This window comes from Stomoxys calcitrans, chromosome 4 (genome assembly GCF_963082655.1).
Source record: "Stomoxys calcitrans chromosome 4, idStoCalc2.1, whole genome shotgun sequence".
In the NCBI taxonomy this organism is placed as follows: domain Eukaryota; kingdom Metazoa; phylum Arthropoda; class Insecta; order Diptera; family Muscidae; genus Stomoxys; species Stomoxys calcitrans.
Window position 1 is genome coordinate 71,946,476 of NC_081555.1, and position 16,274 is coordinate 71,962,749.

Sequence of the window (16,274 nt, forward strand, 5' to 3'; positions counted from 1 at the left end):
CGCTATCGTGATTGCGGCTATCTGTTGAACCGACGGACAAAAGTAGATAGACTGAATGAGGATTTACAGACGATTGAGGACACCTAAACTTTGTAAGGTCACATTACAAACGAAATGGCGAGATTTGCATACCCCCATTCTATTGTGAGGGGATAAAAACATACATTTTTAAGTGCTCTAGCAATCTTCCCGGCTCTTTAGCCCTGCTTTAGTTTAGTTTATAGAAGGCATCTACCAAATTCTTTCTAAAGTTTGATGAAATTTTTGAAAAAAGTATATTTTGAAGAAATTTTTCCTGAAGAGAAAACCATTTTTTAAGTTTGTGTAACATATTTGCTGTGGTTATGAGGATAAAAGGGTTGCGTTTGCAGTGCAATACTGAGCTTTCCGTATAAACCAATTTCAGTCCTAAATTATTACACTATTATCTCACATTTCACCCCATTTTATTGGTAAATAACAGAAACACAAAATATTGAAACAAGTTGCCATTGCATACAACAAAAAGACACTAAACTAACAATCCCGGAATTTCACAGGCCATCACAAAAACAAAAATAATGTGTCAGCACAAACATATATTGTTTGGTGCAAATAAGAAATGGCGACGTCATGTCCAAATAGCTGAATTTGACTAATTAGGCATTCGCAGCAATTGTTGCAGCAACTGCATTGTTTATTTTGGCATAATGAACTCAAGTAACTCCAGGCGATCTCAAAGTATTTCTCACATTGTCATTTTGTAACAATATGAGCGATGGTATCGCTGTCGCTATTGTTCGTCTCGCAGGCAAGGAATTGACGAACAAAGCAAAGTTAAGAAAAAAAGTAATAAATATTGGAACTTGTTCCAACACAAGACGGCCTTCTCCTTTAGTTCATCTAATGGAAAGCATGTAATCACAATTGAGTAGCATTGGCAACATAGGCTATCCCCAATGGAGGTAACAACTTTTTCCGTTGTTTGCCCACAAATTTTGCTTAAACTGTTATTGGAGGTTTTACATCTCAACATCTCAACCATCCACTCCAACTAAACAACTGCTAAGCTAATATGGTGTAGTGTGGCTAAATGCTTATGCAGATTCCACCCATCATAACCTGAGGTAACAATAACTACGTTGTGTCATAAATGTAATGATAACACAGATGGCTGTTATTTCGCCAACTTCCTTCCTATAACACGGATATGAATTCAGTTTTTGACAATTAAGAAACAAGGAAATTGTGTTAATCGAAAATGTTATAAAAAGGAAAAAAACTATAGATATGGTCCAAATAGAATTGTTGTTGTTGATGTGTAGAAATGTATAGAAAATTCTGTGTTACCCTACTCGGTACAGAAAAAGTTGTCAAAATTATATATAGAGGTTTTCCAGCGGATTTCAAGAAAATTTTAAAATTTTAATTTTTACAATGAACTTCATGGTTACACTTAATCGGGACAGCACGATCAGCGCTTATAAGCCAATCGTGCTACTGGCTAGCTCGTCGGCCACCTGGTCCCTTCTTGTATGAATTTGTCAAAAAAGATGTTGCAATTTTATTGTAAACAACATCCCAAAGTTTTACACAAAAGATATATACTTGTCGAAAATTTCGTTAATGGCTAATTAACTAATTTTTGAGTGTATGTTTAAGGCCTCTAACGCGAAGTCCCCTATTCCCAACTTCTCTTTGAAGTAGCCAACTACATGGTGAAAGGCACTGTCAACCGACCGATCTTTAGTGATTGCATGTTGATATCTGCATACCAACGAATGGCAAATAAGGTTTCTTATTATATATACGTGTCAAGCATTCTCTCTGTGGTCCTTTGAACATAGAGTGGAGTGTACTCCTGCTTTGGAGTTGGAAACCACTCAAATCTCCTACCAACCAGTCGGCAATTAGTCCAGGAAAACGCAGCTTCTAAAAAAACGCCAGCTGGATAATCTGAGAGTTAGTTACTATGCAAGTTCCACCATCTCTCATAATGTTTCTAAAGGTTTTGAAACCTAGCGAAGTCTGGAAGACTCTTCGACTCCCCTCTATCGGTTCGTAAAAACACACTTATAAGGCACTTTTGGCAGACTTCACCTCTCTCTTGGAATTGGTTGGGGATTCTTTGTATAGGCCCTAAATCGAGAGAATATCGAAATCATCAAATTTCGTTGAGTGCACATTCTTAACGTTATGTATCGCAAAGGAAGGTTGATCGTGCTAATGACTACGAGAACTTTATGAGAAAGGATGAATTTCTTCATGAGCTTCAAGAAAAGGAATTCCTAGCTTCTGGTAATTAGAAGATGTTGGCTTGTTCAACTCTAGCTCTATCAAATTGATTTTTTGATATATTTCTTAAGTAGAAGATTATCATTTGGCCTTGGTAGTTCATGTTATCAGCTTCTTGCCAATAACTGACTTATCACACTTTTCGGAATATATTACGGGTATGTACGAGCACTGCTGTATATGTTTCTGGCCAAGGCAATACTAAGTGCTGCCAGGTGCGATCTGATTTTTGCATTAAAAAGCTTGACATTTTCTAGCATAATCGTACTCACAACGTACGACCATATTTTGTGTTGTTTACAGTGACTTTAAAAAATTAATTTGTCAAAAAATGGAATTAACTAGTGAACATTTTCGTGCGACCATGTTTCACAACTTTCGTAGTGGATTATCACTACTAAAATGCATGTGATGAGTAATGAACTTCAATCTTGATATGACAATGAAACACCATCCTATAGCACTGTGAAAAACTGGTTAAATTAAATTCCATGAAGGTCGTCCAAAAACGACCGTTGTACCAGAGAACATTGCTGCCGTGCGCGTAATTATAATGAAAGTTCTCCTGCGACATACTGTGGGAAAGAGACATTCTTCCGAATTTCTTCAACCATCAATTTGACAACCGCTAAAAAACGGTCCGTGTCGTTAGTGCAAGAAATTTTTAAATAATACGTTCGCTGAGCTTTTAAATGCATTTATATAACAAAAGAACAATCGACCGTGTAAGTCTTCAAAGTCGAGCCAAATCCAACGTAAATTATTCGTGGAACAAGCACTTTGAAGAAAATGGTCGCCTGTTTCCTCAGCAAAACTGATGATGTGAGGACTCTTCCGCTTGAGCAACGAAGGAGGTCAATTCTAAGTGGTACAAAACAATTTGATTGTCTGAAGTCTTGAGAAACTCGAAAAACTCAAAAGGCTCAAACCAGCGCTTTTTGATCGACCAAAACATCAAATTGATGGGCCATCCATCGTAAAGCCCATATTTGGCACCCAATGACTTCTTTTTATTCCGGCACATTAAGATAAAAATGCGTGGTAAATGATTTTCGTCGTTCGAAAATGCTGTTAAACGAACTATATTTTGGCCTTGAGCGCATGCAAAAGTCTATAAGAATACTTTGTTGGGAGATACTTGAAAAACAAACAAGTAAAAGTGTGCTAAGTTCGGCTTTCCACCATGTATCGCATTTGTCGAGTTCCTTTCCAGGTATCTCTTCTTAGGCAAACATATGATAAAAGGAAAGAATTGATATGATATTGGAGCTATAATATCAAGTTATCGTCCGATTCGGACCATCATTGAACGGAAACCATAGTCGAAATCGTTATGGAAAATTTCAGCCAATTCGAATAAAAATTGCGCCTTTTAGGGGCTCAAGAATTAAAATGGGGAGATTGGTTTATATGGGAGCTGTATCAGGGAATAGTCCGATTTAGACCATAATTGACACGTATGATAAAGAGGCTCTAGAGGCTCAAGAAGTCAAGATCCCAGGTCGGTTTATGTGACAGCCATATCAGGTTATGGATCAATTAAAACAAAATTTGCCACAGTTATTGGAAGTCATAACAAAACATTTCTTGCTAAATTTCAGCTACAATAAATCGGATAAGATGTGCGCTCTCTAGTGGCTTAAGAAGTCACGATTCAAGATCAGTTTATATGACAGCTACATTAGGTTATGGACCGATTTGAACCATACTTAGCATAGTTGTTGGAAGTCAAAACAAAACACCTCATGCAAAATTCCAGCCAAATCGGATAGGATTTGCGTCCTCTAGAGGCTGAAGCAGTCAAGACCCCAAATCGGTTTTTATGGCAGCTATAGCAGGTTATCAACCGATTTGAACCAGACTTAACACAATTGTTGGAAATCATAACAAAACACCTAATGCAAAATTTCAGCCAAATAGGATAAGAATTGCGCTTCCTAGTAACTCAAGAAGTCAAGATCCAAGATCGGTTTATAGGGCAGCTATATCTAAACGAGGACCAATATGGCCCATTTACAATCCCAACCGACCTACGCTAATATGAAGTATTCGTGCAAAATTTCAAGCGGTTAGCTTTACTCCTTCGAAAGTTAGTGTGCTTTCGAAAGACCGTCTGTCTGACTGACGGACATGGCTATATGGACTTAAAATGATATGACGATCAAAAATATAAATACTTTATGGGTTCTCAGAGGAATATTTTGAGGAGTTACAAACAGAATGACGAAATAAATATACCCCCATCCTAAGTTGGAAAGTATAAAGAACGAATTTTGATGATAAAAACTGCATTTTCATTATTAGGCCAGAAATTTGTATAACAGCCCTTGTAGAGGCACTTATCGAAGATTAAATGATAACTTTCTTTGAACTGTCAATCGGAGGCTGCCGTAGTTCAGATATTAGCATGTCCGCCTACGACGCCGAGTTTTCTGGGTTTAAATTCCGTCGTGAACATCGGAAAAAATATGTTCAATGCTGGCTACATTTGAAAGCTATCCAGCCATCTTTAAACTTTTCCAATAAGTGGTGTCGCTTAGCGACTCGCTGTTCGGACTCGGCATAAAAAAGGAGGTCCCTATTATAAAATTTAAACTTGAATAGGACCGCACTACTTGATATAAGAGAAGTATCCTCGGTTCCTTAATGTAAAGTTCATGGGAACATATGTATGCATGTCCATCAGTCTTTACCAGAAAACACGAGATTTACACGCAGAAAAATTAAATAAAAAATTTTAAACTTCTAAATACATTTGATCAAAATTTTTTTGACTTATAAATAAATAACTACTGAGGCATTTGCTATATATTAATAAAAAAAATTCCCAATTTTAATAGGTAACTTTTTGTTTAAAAGCATAAATATAATAGTAGTAGTTATTTTGTCTGCCATTATCTAAATTCGTTGGAAAATTAGCAAATTGTAGAAAATTGGAAAACATTGTGCGTTATGTGATTGTAATTGAGAGACACGATTTTTTTTATAAAAATGTATGACATTTTTAAGCTTTTTTAACTTTTTACCTTTTGAAAACAGAAAAACTTGTTTGGTATTTAGCAAAAACTGACTGCTGACCCTTTTAGCAGACTTTCTGCTATTACGACAAATTTCTCTGAGTGTATGACTCTTGTTCACCGCAAACCTAATACTGAGCCTCACAGTGTCCAATCATTCGCCATTTCCTCACAAATCCATATTTCTCATGGTGACTTTCTTTATTATTGAAATATTTCTCACTGGGAAACACACAATAAATAAAAGGACATATTAAACTCCACGTCGCAAAATATTCGCTATTAAATAATTTTCTTCGACCTCTGACACTGCCAATAGGACAATTTTAAAAATTGTCCATATGCAAGACACAACACACATTACCATCATTCCCCTTCCCATCATGGATGACAGTCAAAATGATTACAACGGTGACTATGAATTTTCTTTTCAGTAAAGAGTTTTCAATCAATAACTCAGGCGGTTTGGTTGCCGTTATGGCGTTTATGTTGCCAACAATCGGGCGGACAAGATTAACGAGTTTTTTTCATTTTCCCATTTTCCATGCAGCTCCCCTTGTTCACTCCCCCTGTGGATGATTGGTGTTGGCCATGGTCATGGACCTCAATCCTGACTTTTATGTTTGTATTCGCCTAGCATAATGTGGCTTTTCATTTTGCGAAAAACGAGTTTCAGATATGCACTCTCATTTTTTTAATTGCTTCTTAATTGCAAATACAAATTCAGACTCGTGTTTATGTGGTAGTACGGAGTGATGTATTAAATACTGCTAGAAAATCGAATTAAATCAACTTTATGTCTTGTATTTATATATGAATGAACAGCAAAACATTCATTTCTTATTTGAACGGGGGAGACATTGTCGGGTCCTTCATAAAATTTGAAGAAAATAGTGTAAGTTGTTTCATATTAAAAACTATTCAAATCTATAAATTCCACAAGGAACTTAGATGATGATTTTTGTTTGTTTTATGAATTAATATTAGTATTTAAATGCTTTAGAAAATTTCCGTCCCACTTTATTTAGTATTGAATTTGTCCTCTCTTGATATCTCGATCGGCGTGTTATCGTCCTATATATTGGGCTTGAATTTGAATCAGTTTATTTGAAAAAAAGCCTTTTATATGCTGAAGAAATCAAATGGCAAGGGCTGTCTGGTTCTTTTGAAACCCATGATGGCATTGGATCTCAAAAGAACCAGACAGCCCTTGCCATGGATTGAAGATACTACTTGCATTTGCTAAGCAGTTTCCATCTCGCATGGCCCGACACTAGAGCCACAGCCAGATCTGGCCGCGGCATCCGCTGCTACATGATCTCCAGTGCCTTCAACGCAGCAATAATCTTAGTCTGAAATACTCCATCCATTCAGCAACCTTTATGACCCCCTGATTCCAAGGCATCCAATAAAAGAAGAAATCCGCGCATGCCTGGGAAAGCTCTCATATACACTTATCTTTCGATTTAATTATTAGACCTCCTGGTGTTCCGATATGGCTTTCAACCTTTACGCGTGATATAATGTAAGGAGTCATGGTTCTGTAATATCAGCTACAGAGAGCACTTCAGCCGGTAATGTTAATAAAACATACATGATAAACAAATTTTAAGTACATAATAAAAAAATTTTAGGTGGAGCACAAATCTGATGTATCTCTTATATAAACGGGCGCTTCGCTTTGATTTCTCAAGGACTCTATTTTTATCCAACTTGGCTAATGCTTTTCCTACCCCTGTTACGTCTAAAGAATTTTTGCTGAACCTGATATAATATTTATGTTATTACTCTAGCAGGACCTGGCATCACATCTAGCCGTTAATGTCGAATATATTCCGAATGCATGGCAGGAGTCAAAGCCTGTGTTAAGTCCATGAAACATATGGTGGTAGTGTAAGAGCGAATCATTTCCAGAGAACTGCTTATAAGTGTTAATTTTTAAGAGATATAGGAAAGTTTTTCAAAAAACACATAAAATTCAGAAAAAACATTTAATTTAATGTTTGAAGATTATTTCATGCAAATATTGACCGTGATTGCGCCTCAAATGGTCCATCCGCTTAGTCCAATTTTGGATACTCTTTCCAACATTTCGGCCGGTATCTCACGCATAAATGCTTCAATGTTGTCTTCCAAAGCGTCAATTGAAGCGGGCTTGTATGTATAGACATGAGCTTTAATATAACCCCACAAAAAATAGTCTAAGGGCGTTAAATCGCACGTTCTAGGCGACCAATTGACCGGTCCCAACGTGAAATAAAATGTTTACCGATTAGGTTAGGTAAGGTTTAAGTGGCAGTCTGCCATCAGACTCACTTAGACGTTTTCGTCCATTGTGATACCAAAGGAACAGAAGAATGAAGATGCCTTCTAGTTTCTACCATTGAACCATCCAGATCGCTTTAAAAAGCCCAACAACTTACATTCAGACAGGTTCTCAAAGAAATGAGAATCTAAAGTAAAACTCCTTCTAAAGTCTCCTCTTCTTCGATGTCCTCACAGCTTCTGCAAAAGTCGTTACTGGCAACCTTCATTCTGTCAGCATGTTTTCCGATTAGACAGTGGCCTCTCATGACGGACATTATTGCTGAGACGTCTGTTCTAGTCAGTGACAGCAAAAAGTCCATTGTTACTCGTGCTGTCGAGTAAGCTCTTGCACTTTGGGCAAAAAAGTGGGATTTCATCTCACGGTAGCGCTCACCATTCACAGTTGCGTTACGATTCGCATCATCTTTGAAGATGTACGGTCCAATGATGCCACCAGCCCATAAACCGCACCAAACTGTGACTTTTTCTGCATGAATTGATAGCTCTCGTAATGCTTGTGGCTGATTTTCACTCCAAAATCGACAATTATGCTTATTTACGTACTCATTGGGCCAAAAATGAGTTTCGTCGCTGAATTCAATTTTTGGCGCTATAAGCTGTCTTAACAGAGCACGCTTTTCTATAATAAAATGCAATAATTTGCAAGCATTGATCGTTTGTATGACTATTCATGGTTAAATTATAGACCAAACTGAAGACGTTTGACAGTGAAATAAAACACGAAACGTGCGTGAGCATTTTAAACCAGTGTTACCAAAAACATAATAGCTAAAACGTCACCCTTTATAAAGGGAACAAGCCAACGGAGACGGAAAGAGCCTAGCACGAGGTTGTACATGTGATAGAAGAATTCTTCGATGCCAAACGTACAAGCTATCGCTATGTATGTATTAATCCGAATCGCCCTGAAACTTTTTGCTATATTTTTATTTTAATGATTTTTCATGACTTATTTTTTTGACATAAACCATTTCAAAAATGACAAAAACTACTTGGGTTTACGCCATAATGTCAAAGCGTTGCAATTTTATAGCTAAAATACTGTAAAAACTCATCAAAATTTCTGCCTTGCCATTTGGCGACTCTAGGGCTGTCTGGGCTAAAATCGAGGGTCTTTGGAAAATGTGAGGACCGACACACTGTGCCAATTCTTAATCTACCTAAAAAATGTTAAACAGACTGAAAGAAAGCACAAATCTTTGATCATTAAGCTCATCTTGAAAGAGAAACAAGTAAAAGCGAGCTTAGTTCCGCCGGGCCGAATCTTATAAACCCTCCACCATGCATCGCATTTGTTAAGTTCTTTGCCCGATATCCATTTATAAGCAAACAAAGGAAAACGGATAAGAATTGATATGCCATTGGGGCTATATTAGGTTATTGACCATATCAGGTCAATTTCCCAGGTTCCCGGGAATTTCTGGTCTTCTACGTCAAAAAACATTAAAACTGAGTGGAAGTTGAAAAAATGCTATTTACGTATAAGCCAAAGGGTTTGGGCTCAAACATAATATTTATTTAAAATACCCTTTCATTTTAATGACTTTTTTCGACGATTATTTTTTGGATATAATATTTGAAACAAATTTTAGTGTGTCATAAACATACAGCATGTTAATGTCAATTTCACAGCTGTAAACCGGTAAACATTCAAATTTTTACAGATATTCGGCAAATGATAAGGCGGAAACTCTTTTCTTTCCAATTCTGCTCCTTACGTTTAAAGACGTGAAATATGCGGTCCCTCCACCTTAACTTTATTTTCAGAAATGCTTTATCTCGGAGATGGGTAGTGCAATTTTAGCGTAATTTTGTGTGTAACCTAAAAACAAAAATTTGGTATCCGAATTTTGGATAGGGTACATAGGTGGGCCGCCGCCCCCCCCCCCCCCCCCCCCCCCCACCCGCAAAACCTACAAAATATATATATTGACCAATCACGACAATATGGGACTTAAGTGACAGATATTTAAGAGTTGCAAATGTATCTGATATCCAATTGTGGGACCAACATTTTGGGACACCACCACAATCCCCAAAACACCCCTAAATCGGACATATTTACCGACCCTGGCTATGTGAGGCTCCATTGAAAGGTATTTGAGATTAGAAAACGAATTTGATGACCAATTTAGAGGCCAAGTGTTTGGGGGACGCCTCATCCTATAAACTCACCATAAACCAATGACAATATGGGATTTAAATGAATGGTATGTGAGAGTAGAGCACGCTGATAGTTTTTTCAGGGCTAAGTATCTGGGGACCACCGCACCCCCAAAAACACCCCTAAATCGGACATACATATTGATTATGGTAATGTGGGGCTCAAATTAAAGGCTTTTGGAAGCACGAAATTTATACCCACTTTCGGGAGTTCACACCATCCTGGGAGGTCCACGGAAATATATAGCTCAAATAAAGTCTTTTAAGAATGAAGTACATCTAACATCCAAACTTAAATGACCCAATACCCTCCGAGCGAATTCATAGACTAATAAAGATAATTTGGGATTCAAATAAAGGCATTTGCATTGCTATACTGTAAGTCAAGCGGTATACATGTACTATTTTCGTAGGATGGTATTTCACTAAAAGTTCTTTAATTATCGAAAATAAAAATTCAAAGGATTATTTCGTTCCACATAAAGTAAAAAAAGGCGCAGCGGAGCGGGCCCGGTTCACCTAGTCTTAAAATAAAATTTAAAATCTGTCAGAATGGCCATATTGTAATTCCCGTCTTCAAAAAAGCCGGGAATTCCAGATATTTTCCGGCTCGGGAATTTCCTCGCAAAACCCTATTTGGAGACCATAGAAAAAGTCATTGTGCAACATTTCAGTCACATCAGATTATATTTGCTCCCTATAAGAGCTCAAGAAGTAAAACCGGTAGATCGGTTTATATTGGAGCTATAATAGACCATATTTAGCACGTAAGTTTAAAGTCACAGAAAAAATAGTTGTACAAATTGTCAGCCATTTTTTTTTATCATCTTTATCAGAATATGAACCGATTTAGACCATTCTTGTCATAGTTGTTGGAAGTCATAGCAAAACCCCTCATGCAAAATTTCAGTGGTTCAAGATCCAAGATTTAAGATCGGTTTATATGGCAGCTATATCAAACAAGGACCTATATAGCCAATTTAAAATCTCAACCGACCTCGCTTATAGAAATTTTTCGCGCCTCGCTTTAATCCTTCTTTCGAGAGACGGACGTACATACCTAAATGGATTCGGAATGTCAAGACGATGTAGAATATATTTATTTAATTGGGTTTTAGATCCATATTTCAATGTATGACAAACTGAATGACGAAATTTGTATACCCCTATCCTATAGTGGATTGCATAATAATCGAAGAATTAAGAAATGAATGATCGTCGCTCTTACAGACAAAAAAAAAACAGAGAATAATACGACAAAGCCCCATTGGCATTCGAGCCTGGAGCAACAGCGAGATCCGTTGCCGTTGACTAGCGGTCGAGGCCATCAGTACAACTTCCAAAAGATGTACAGGTAACATGTGTATGGCATGGAAGCAATGGCGGCGTGTGGAAAATAAGCCCATCACAACAAATAAAAACACATGCTGTGGAAAAGAACAGCTACTGAAAAAGGTGGTTGGTGTCGTATTAACACCGTAAACCCGTTTTCGCGGTATATTCGATATAAGTAGGACTTACCAATGAATGACCCTTAAAGCCTCTACACCTAATGTGGTTGAATAAGTCCCCTAACCAAGGACGAAACAAGCAAACAGAAAACTTGGGAACACAAGTTTATTTATTCGGAAATATTGAGGAAAGCTATGGAGAGGGGAGAAGTATTGTTTGTGGTATGCTGTGCAGCAGGAAGAAAAGCAGGAAGAAAATCATGCGAAGAAGAGAAAGATAAGGTCATGGGTTTGACAGTGGGTACGTTGTGTGGTATCCTTCTCCTTCAGCATTCCACTGCCAATAATATGCTTCCATTAAGGAAAGGGATTCCTTAATATACTCCTTCATGACATTCATATGCAGCAGTAAAAACTTTGACCACAAATAAATATGAGGAACCAATAATATGCAATATGGAAATCTTTTAAAGAGGTAAATTCAAACATTCGTAGAACAGGGTTTTCCGTATATTATAAAAATAATGCATAACGGATTGGTTGCGGTTCAGCTAGTACATCCATATATAAAGCAGTATGTGTGTATTATCAACATAAAGTTTTTACTCCATTACGTTTGAAAATGGCGTTTTTAAAAATTAAAATTTTGACCCCAAGGTATATATCAGCTGGTAATAAAGTTGAAATATCTTTGCAAGTATCTGGGGCTGCCAAAACCCCTTAACGGATATATGTATATGGCGCACATGACCCCTAATATTTAAAGCAAATACGTAGTCTTTTGCCAAAGACCCTTCTGGCTGGCATTCATATCCGTTTGAGTACATTATTGTAGATGGCGCAATAATGTAAAAATCGTATTGATGTCGAGGGGTTTAAATTCGACTCACAAATTTTGTTGAAATTTGATAAAAAAAAAAAAATACCTTTTATGTTTGACTCGGAGGTCAAGGGGTTTAATACAATTGACTGTTGAAATCAGCGAAATCGCGTCATAAATGCGCATTTTTCAGCACTTAATTCGTTTTGTGGCGAACGGTTTTTTTAAGATCAAATAAATGTTTTCCTAAAAAAGAGGAAAATATTTGCTCATCAGTGATTACATTTGGGGCACATTGGTCAAATTTTTGTTTGTCGGCAAATAATTGTATTTGCCTGATATCAGCTGATGTGTTATTTGCCCTTGAATATTTTGCAGTCAGATTACGGCAGAGAAAATTTTACACTTTCTGTCAAATATTGGCCCAGTGTGTAAAACGGAGTTTGGCCACGCTATTTGGCAGTTCATGGATGGATCACAGTAGGAGGTGAGATTTAGGATCCGAAGACCGAATTCAGACAAGCCTGCCCGAAAATAATTAACGTATTTTTTGAGGATGACTCAATCCGCATCATTGGGTGCTGGATCATATCAGAGTAAGGGGGAATGACAAGACAGTAGAGCTGGCAAACTATCGATAATCGCAACATTCGATATTTTCGATAGTTTTAATAATTAATATGGATACTATTGTTATTATGTTATCTCTTATATTTCAAATGAGAACTAAAAATCAGGGTAGCGATTTCTATAGAAACAATATCAATGCACAGACCAAATAAAACTAAGATCAAAAAATCATTGCACAAAATGTTTACCTAATCGGAAGAAAATTGCGCCATCTATAGGCGCAATGCACCTTATTTTTGTTCGCATCGCTTATTTTTGTTAAATTTTGCAAAAAATTGCACTTTTCCGATAGTATCCATTGGAGAAATATCAATCGATATCCAGTCAAAAAGTTAAATATCGATAGTATCAATAGTGCAATCAATATTTTCCCAGCCTTACAGGACAGACGAATTGGCTACAAGACCAGATGACGGCCGTCATTAAACTTAGTGAATGCAAAGCCTTTCAGGGTTAAGGAGTCACGATCGCTAATATAGCTCTGTGTAGTCTAATACTGAGGTGTAGTGAGAAGGAGATCATACGGTACACATAGGGTGCATTTATGGAGACTATGTGCGTTGATAGAGCGTGTGTGGCATGTGGAAGACCACGAAAAATTGCATCCTCTAGGAGTGTGTAAAACTCAAAAGCTCAAGAAGTCATATTGAGAGATTACAATCCCCAATGACTTACATTAATACGTAGTATCAAAATGCAAAATTTCAAAGGATATCTTATTGCGTTCGACCGCTATCGTGAAAACAAGATGGCCTTTTATGAGCTTGAATATAAGTATATATTCTGAATCGTCATGACAATTTAAGTCGACTTTGCCATGTCCGTCCGCCTGTGAAAATAAGCATAGCGTTTAGACTAACAAATAAACTCGCTTTAATTTTGCATAGATACCTCCTATCGATGCAGGTCATTGGGGATTATTATTTGGGCCAAATCCGTCCAATTTTAGATATAGCTCTCATATAAATCGATCTCTCGATTGTACTTTTGCTATTTTGCTCCTTTTGCACAGGGTTACATTTTTACCCGATTTGGCTGAAATATAAAGCTTCTCAGAACAACTCCAACATCCCGATTGTCTTTCTAAGTACATAGAGGGCGCAATTCTAATCCGTTTGTGTTAAAATTTTGAACAGTAAGTTCTACTTTTATCTCCGTGCTAAAGTTCAAGTTGGTCCATAATTAGATATAGCTTTCATACAAACCGTGCTCCAAAATTGAAAAAATCCTCAAAATCCTTCTGTAACTATAAAGTGGATGAACAAAACTGGAAAATTATGGTCGCTTCCAGGAACGGATGCGAAGACACTTGGGCATACTAACGGGTTAATGCACTTTTGCTTGTTATGCTTAGTCTGCCCAACGAGATAAGTTATTATACTAACAAAATCTGTTGTCTCAACTGCAAACGATATTATAGTGGCAAATTTTCGTTTTTTGGTTTTTACATTATTTTACTCACCTACTTTAATTTATATTATTTTATTTTATTTTACTCTCTTCCTAAAAACTCCATCATAAATTCAGCAGCAGATGTTTTCGGCAAACAACATATTTTAACCACTTACAGTCAGCAGACAGTATTTGCTATTATCAGCAGACTATTTTCTATGACTGTGTTTCCAACATCCCTGACAAGTATGGTCCAAATCGGTCTGTAACCTGATATAGCTCCCATATAAACCGACTTCCCGATTAGTCTTCTATTTTGGAGTTTCAGTTTTTGGCTGATTTGACATGAATTGTGTATGCAGAGTATTTATGCCCAGGATACATGGTGGTGGGTTCTCAAGAATCGGCCCGGCCGAATTTAGCACCTTTTTACCTGTTATAATTCGACCTGTGTCCGTTTAACGTAATTATACTATTCACCACTACTGTGATGAAAATGCAAATTTTCCCATGAGCATTCCGTTAAGGAGCAGGGGCAAACTACTGTGATACAGTAAGGCATAGCTGTAAGCACCACACAGGCTGGAACATTGAGCTCCAATTTGTGTGGTGTTCGTTGCTATCACGAGAAGCTTAGCTGCGAGCTACCGGGGGCGTCCACAGATTGTGGATGGTGGAATGCTCCATACGGAATAGCTGCAATAGCAGTCGCGGACAATCAGCGGTATCTAGGGTAGAGTCTCAGTGAGAGATCGGATGGCACCGGCTCTTTCACAAATACTGAATGCCAATGATGCTTGATATGACAAAGCGAGTTAACCAATGGCCGCACGCGGCAATCGGTCCTTTAGACCGAAACGAAAGCTTGCTCGCCTACAGGAGCTTGACGAGGATCGCCACCTCCACATGAAAATGTGGCTACAACAACAACAGTGTGGTTATTTTAGATTAATGAATTTGTTGGTAACACCCAACCTCACACAATAAATCTATGTTGGAAGGTTAATAAAATGTTCCTAGCTTTATTTAAATTTAAATTCTTACATCAAAGTTACTTCTGTAGTTTGAAATGAAAAAGTTACATGCGACTTACCAGATATTGTTGACATGGTACGATTGTGATTGCCACGCACCAATTCCGATGGTCTTAAACTGGGCTCTTCGACAACTTCCAAGCCGGAATCAGAATCAATGCCGCTATTCTCGAGATGTAGAGTGGATGTTGAACCCCCACGATGACAAGAAGTCAAGGAGCTCGAATATTCGGACGTCATATTGCTTTTGTTGTACAACTGCTGTGGTTGTTGTTGCTGTTGATGCTGATGTTGGCCATAGTGTCCGGCACCACGCAATGGTGGTGGCAAAGGTGGAGGTGGTGGTCCATTTGCTGCCGATAAGGAAAATTTCAATGATTAATTGGAAATTCAATAGAATTGCGTACAACTAAAAGGAGCTGTTCTAGTTTTGCTAGCAATACATGGTCCAGTTGGAGTATACAAAAGTAGCCCCACTGTGTTGTGACCTACTTACCTATGTCAGTATTTTGGACTGGCGGTGCGGAAGAAACTCGTTTCAGCAGACGATTATTTTGATTAGAGCCATTTATGTTATTTATATTGTTGCTGTTGCCGTTGTTATTGGAATTGTTGCTGTTTATGCTGTTGTTGCTATTGTACAAATTCTGATTGCTGCTATTGTTTATATTGCCATTGCTGCTACTGTTGTGATTGTTATTGCTGTTGTGTGTAGTGTGGCTATTGTTTGTTACCAACTTACTATGACTGCCATAGTGTCCTCCTTTGTTGTTGTGCTCGAGATTATTTCGTATTACGGCATTCTTATTCGTCTGTTTTGTGCGCTCGACCACATCCTCTGGTGGACATACACTTTCGTAGGTATCACTCTTGATGCCACTGTTCAGTTGATTCTTCAGATTGACATTTTTAGTGCCATAACCGTCTTTGGAACGCACCGAACCATCATATTTGCCATGCAGGCCAATTATCGATTGGGATTTGTTACGATTTAAGATGTTGTTGTTGTCACGTTTGTTATTGAGATTCTGGAAGAGGGGCAGAAACAAAGAAATTAGGTTAGAAATGGTGCATTGGCATTCGTTTTTAATGGTCTATAAAATGTGCGTCTATGAGAATTACATGGTAGAAAATTTAAGAAAAATTGGAATCGAGCAGAGCGGAC

At 37.6% G+C, this 16,274-nt stretch overlaps 2 protein-coding genes across 10 annotated transcripts in view; both read right to left on the reverse strand.

Annotated features, from left to right (window-relative positions):
- Positions 1 to 16,274, reverse strand: part of LOC106092154 (uncharacterized) — a 432,693-nt gene that overhangs the window by 127,309 nt on the left and 289,110 nt on the right. The window lies entirely within an intron of this gene.
- The window catches only part of LOC106083818 (putative uncharacterized protein DDB_G0289263), a 255,441-nt gene that overhangs the window by 43,028 nt on the left and 196,139 nt on the right, over positions 1 to 16,274 (reverse strand). For all 9 annotated transcript variants that reach the window (XM_059368263.1, XM_059368261.1, XM_059368262.1 and 6 more), the window contains 2 exons: positions 15,606 to 16,137; positions 15,169 to 15,462 (listed from right to left, as the gene is read on the reverse strand). In XM_059368263.1, coding sequence (XP_059224246.1) covers positions 15,169 to 15,462; positions 15,606 to 16,137 — 826 coding nt within the window. The remainder of the gene's footprint in view (positions 1 to 15,168; positions 15,463 to 15,605; positions 16,138 to 16,274) is intronic.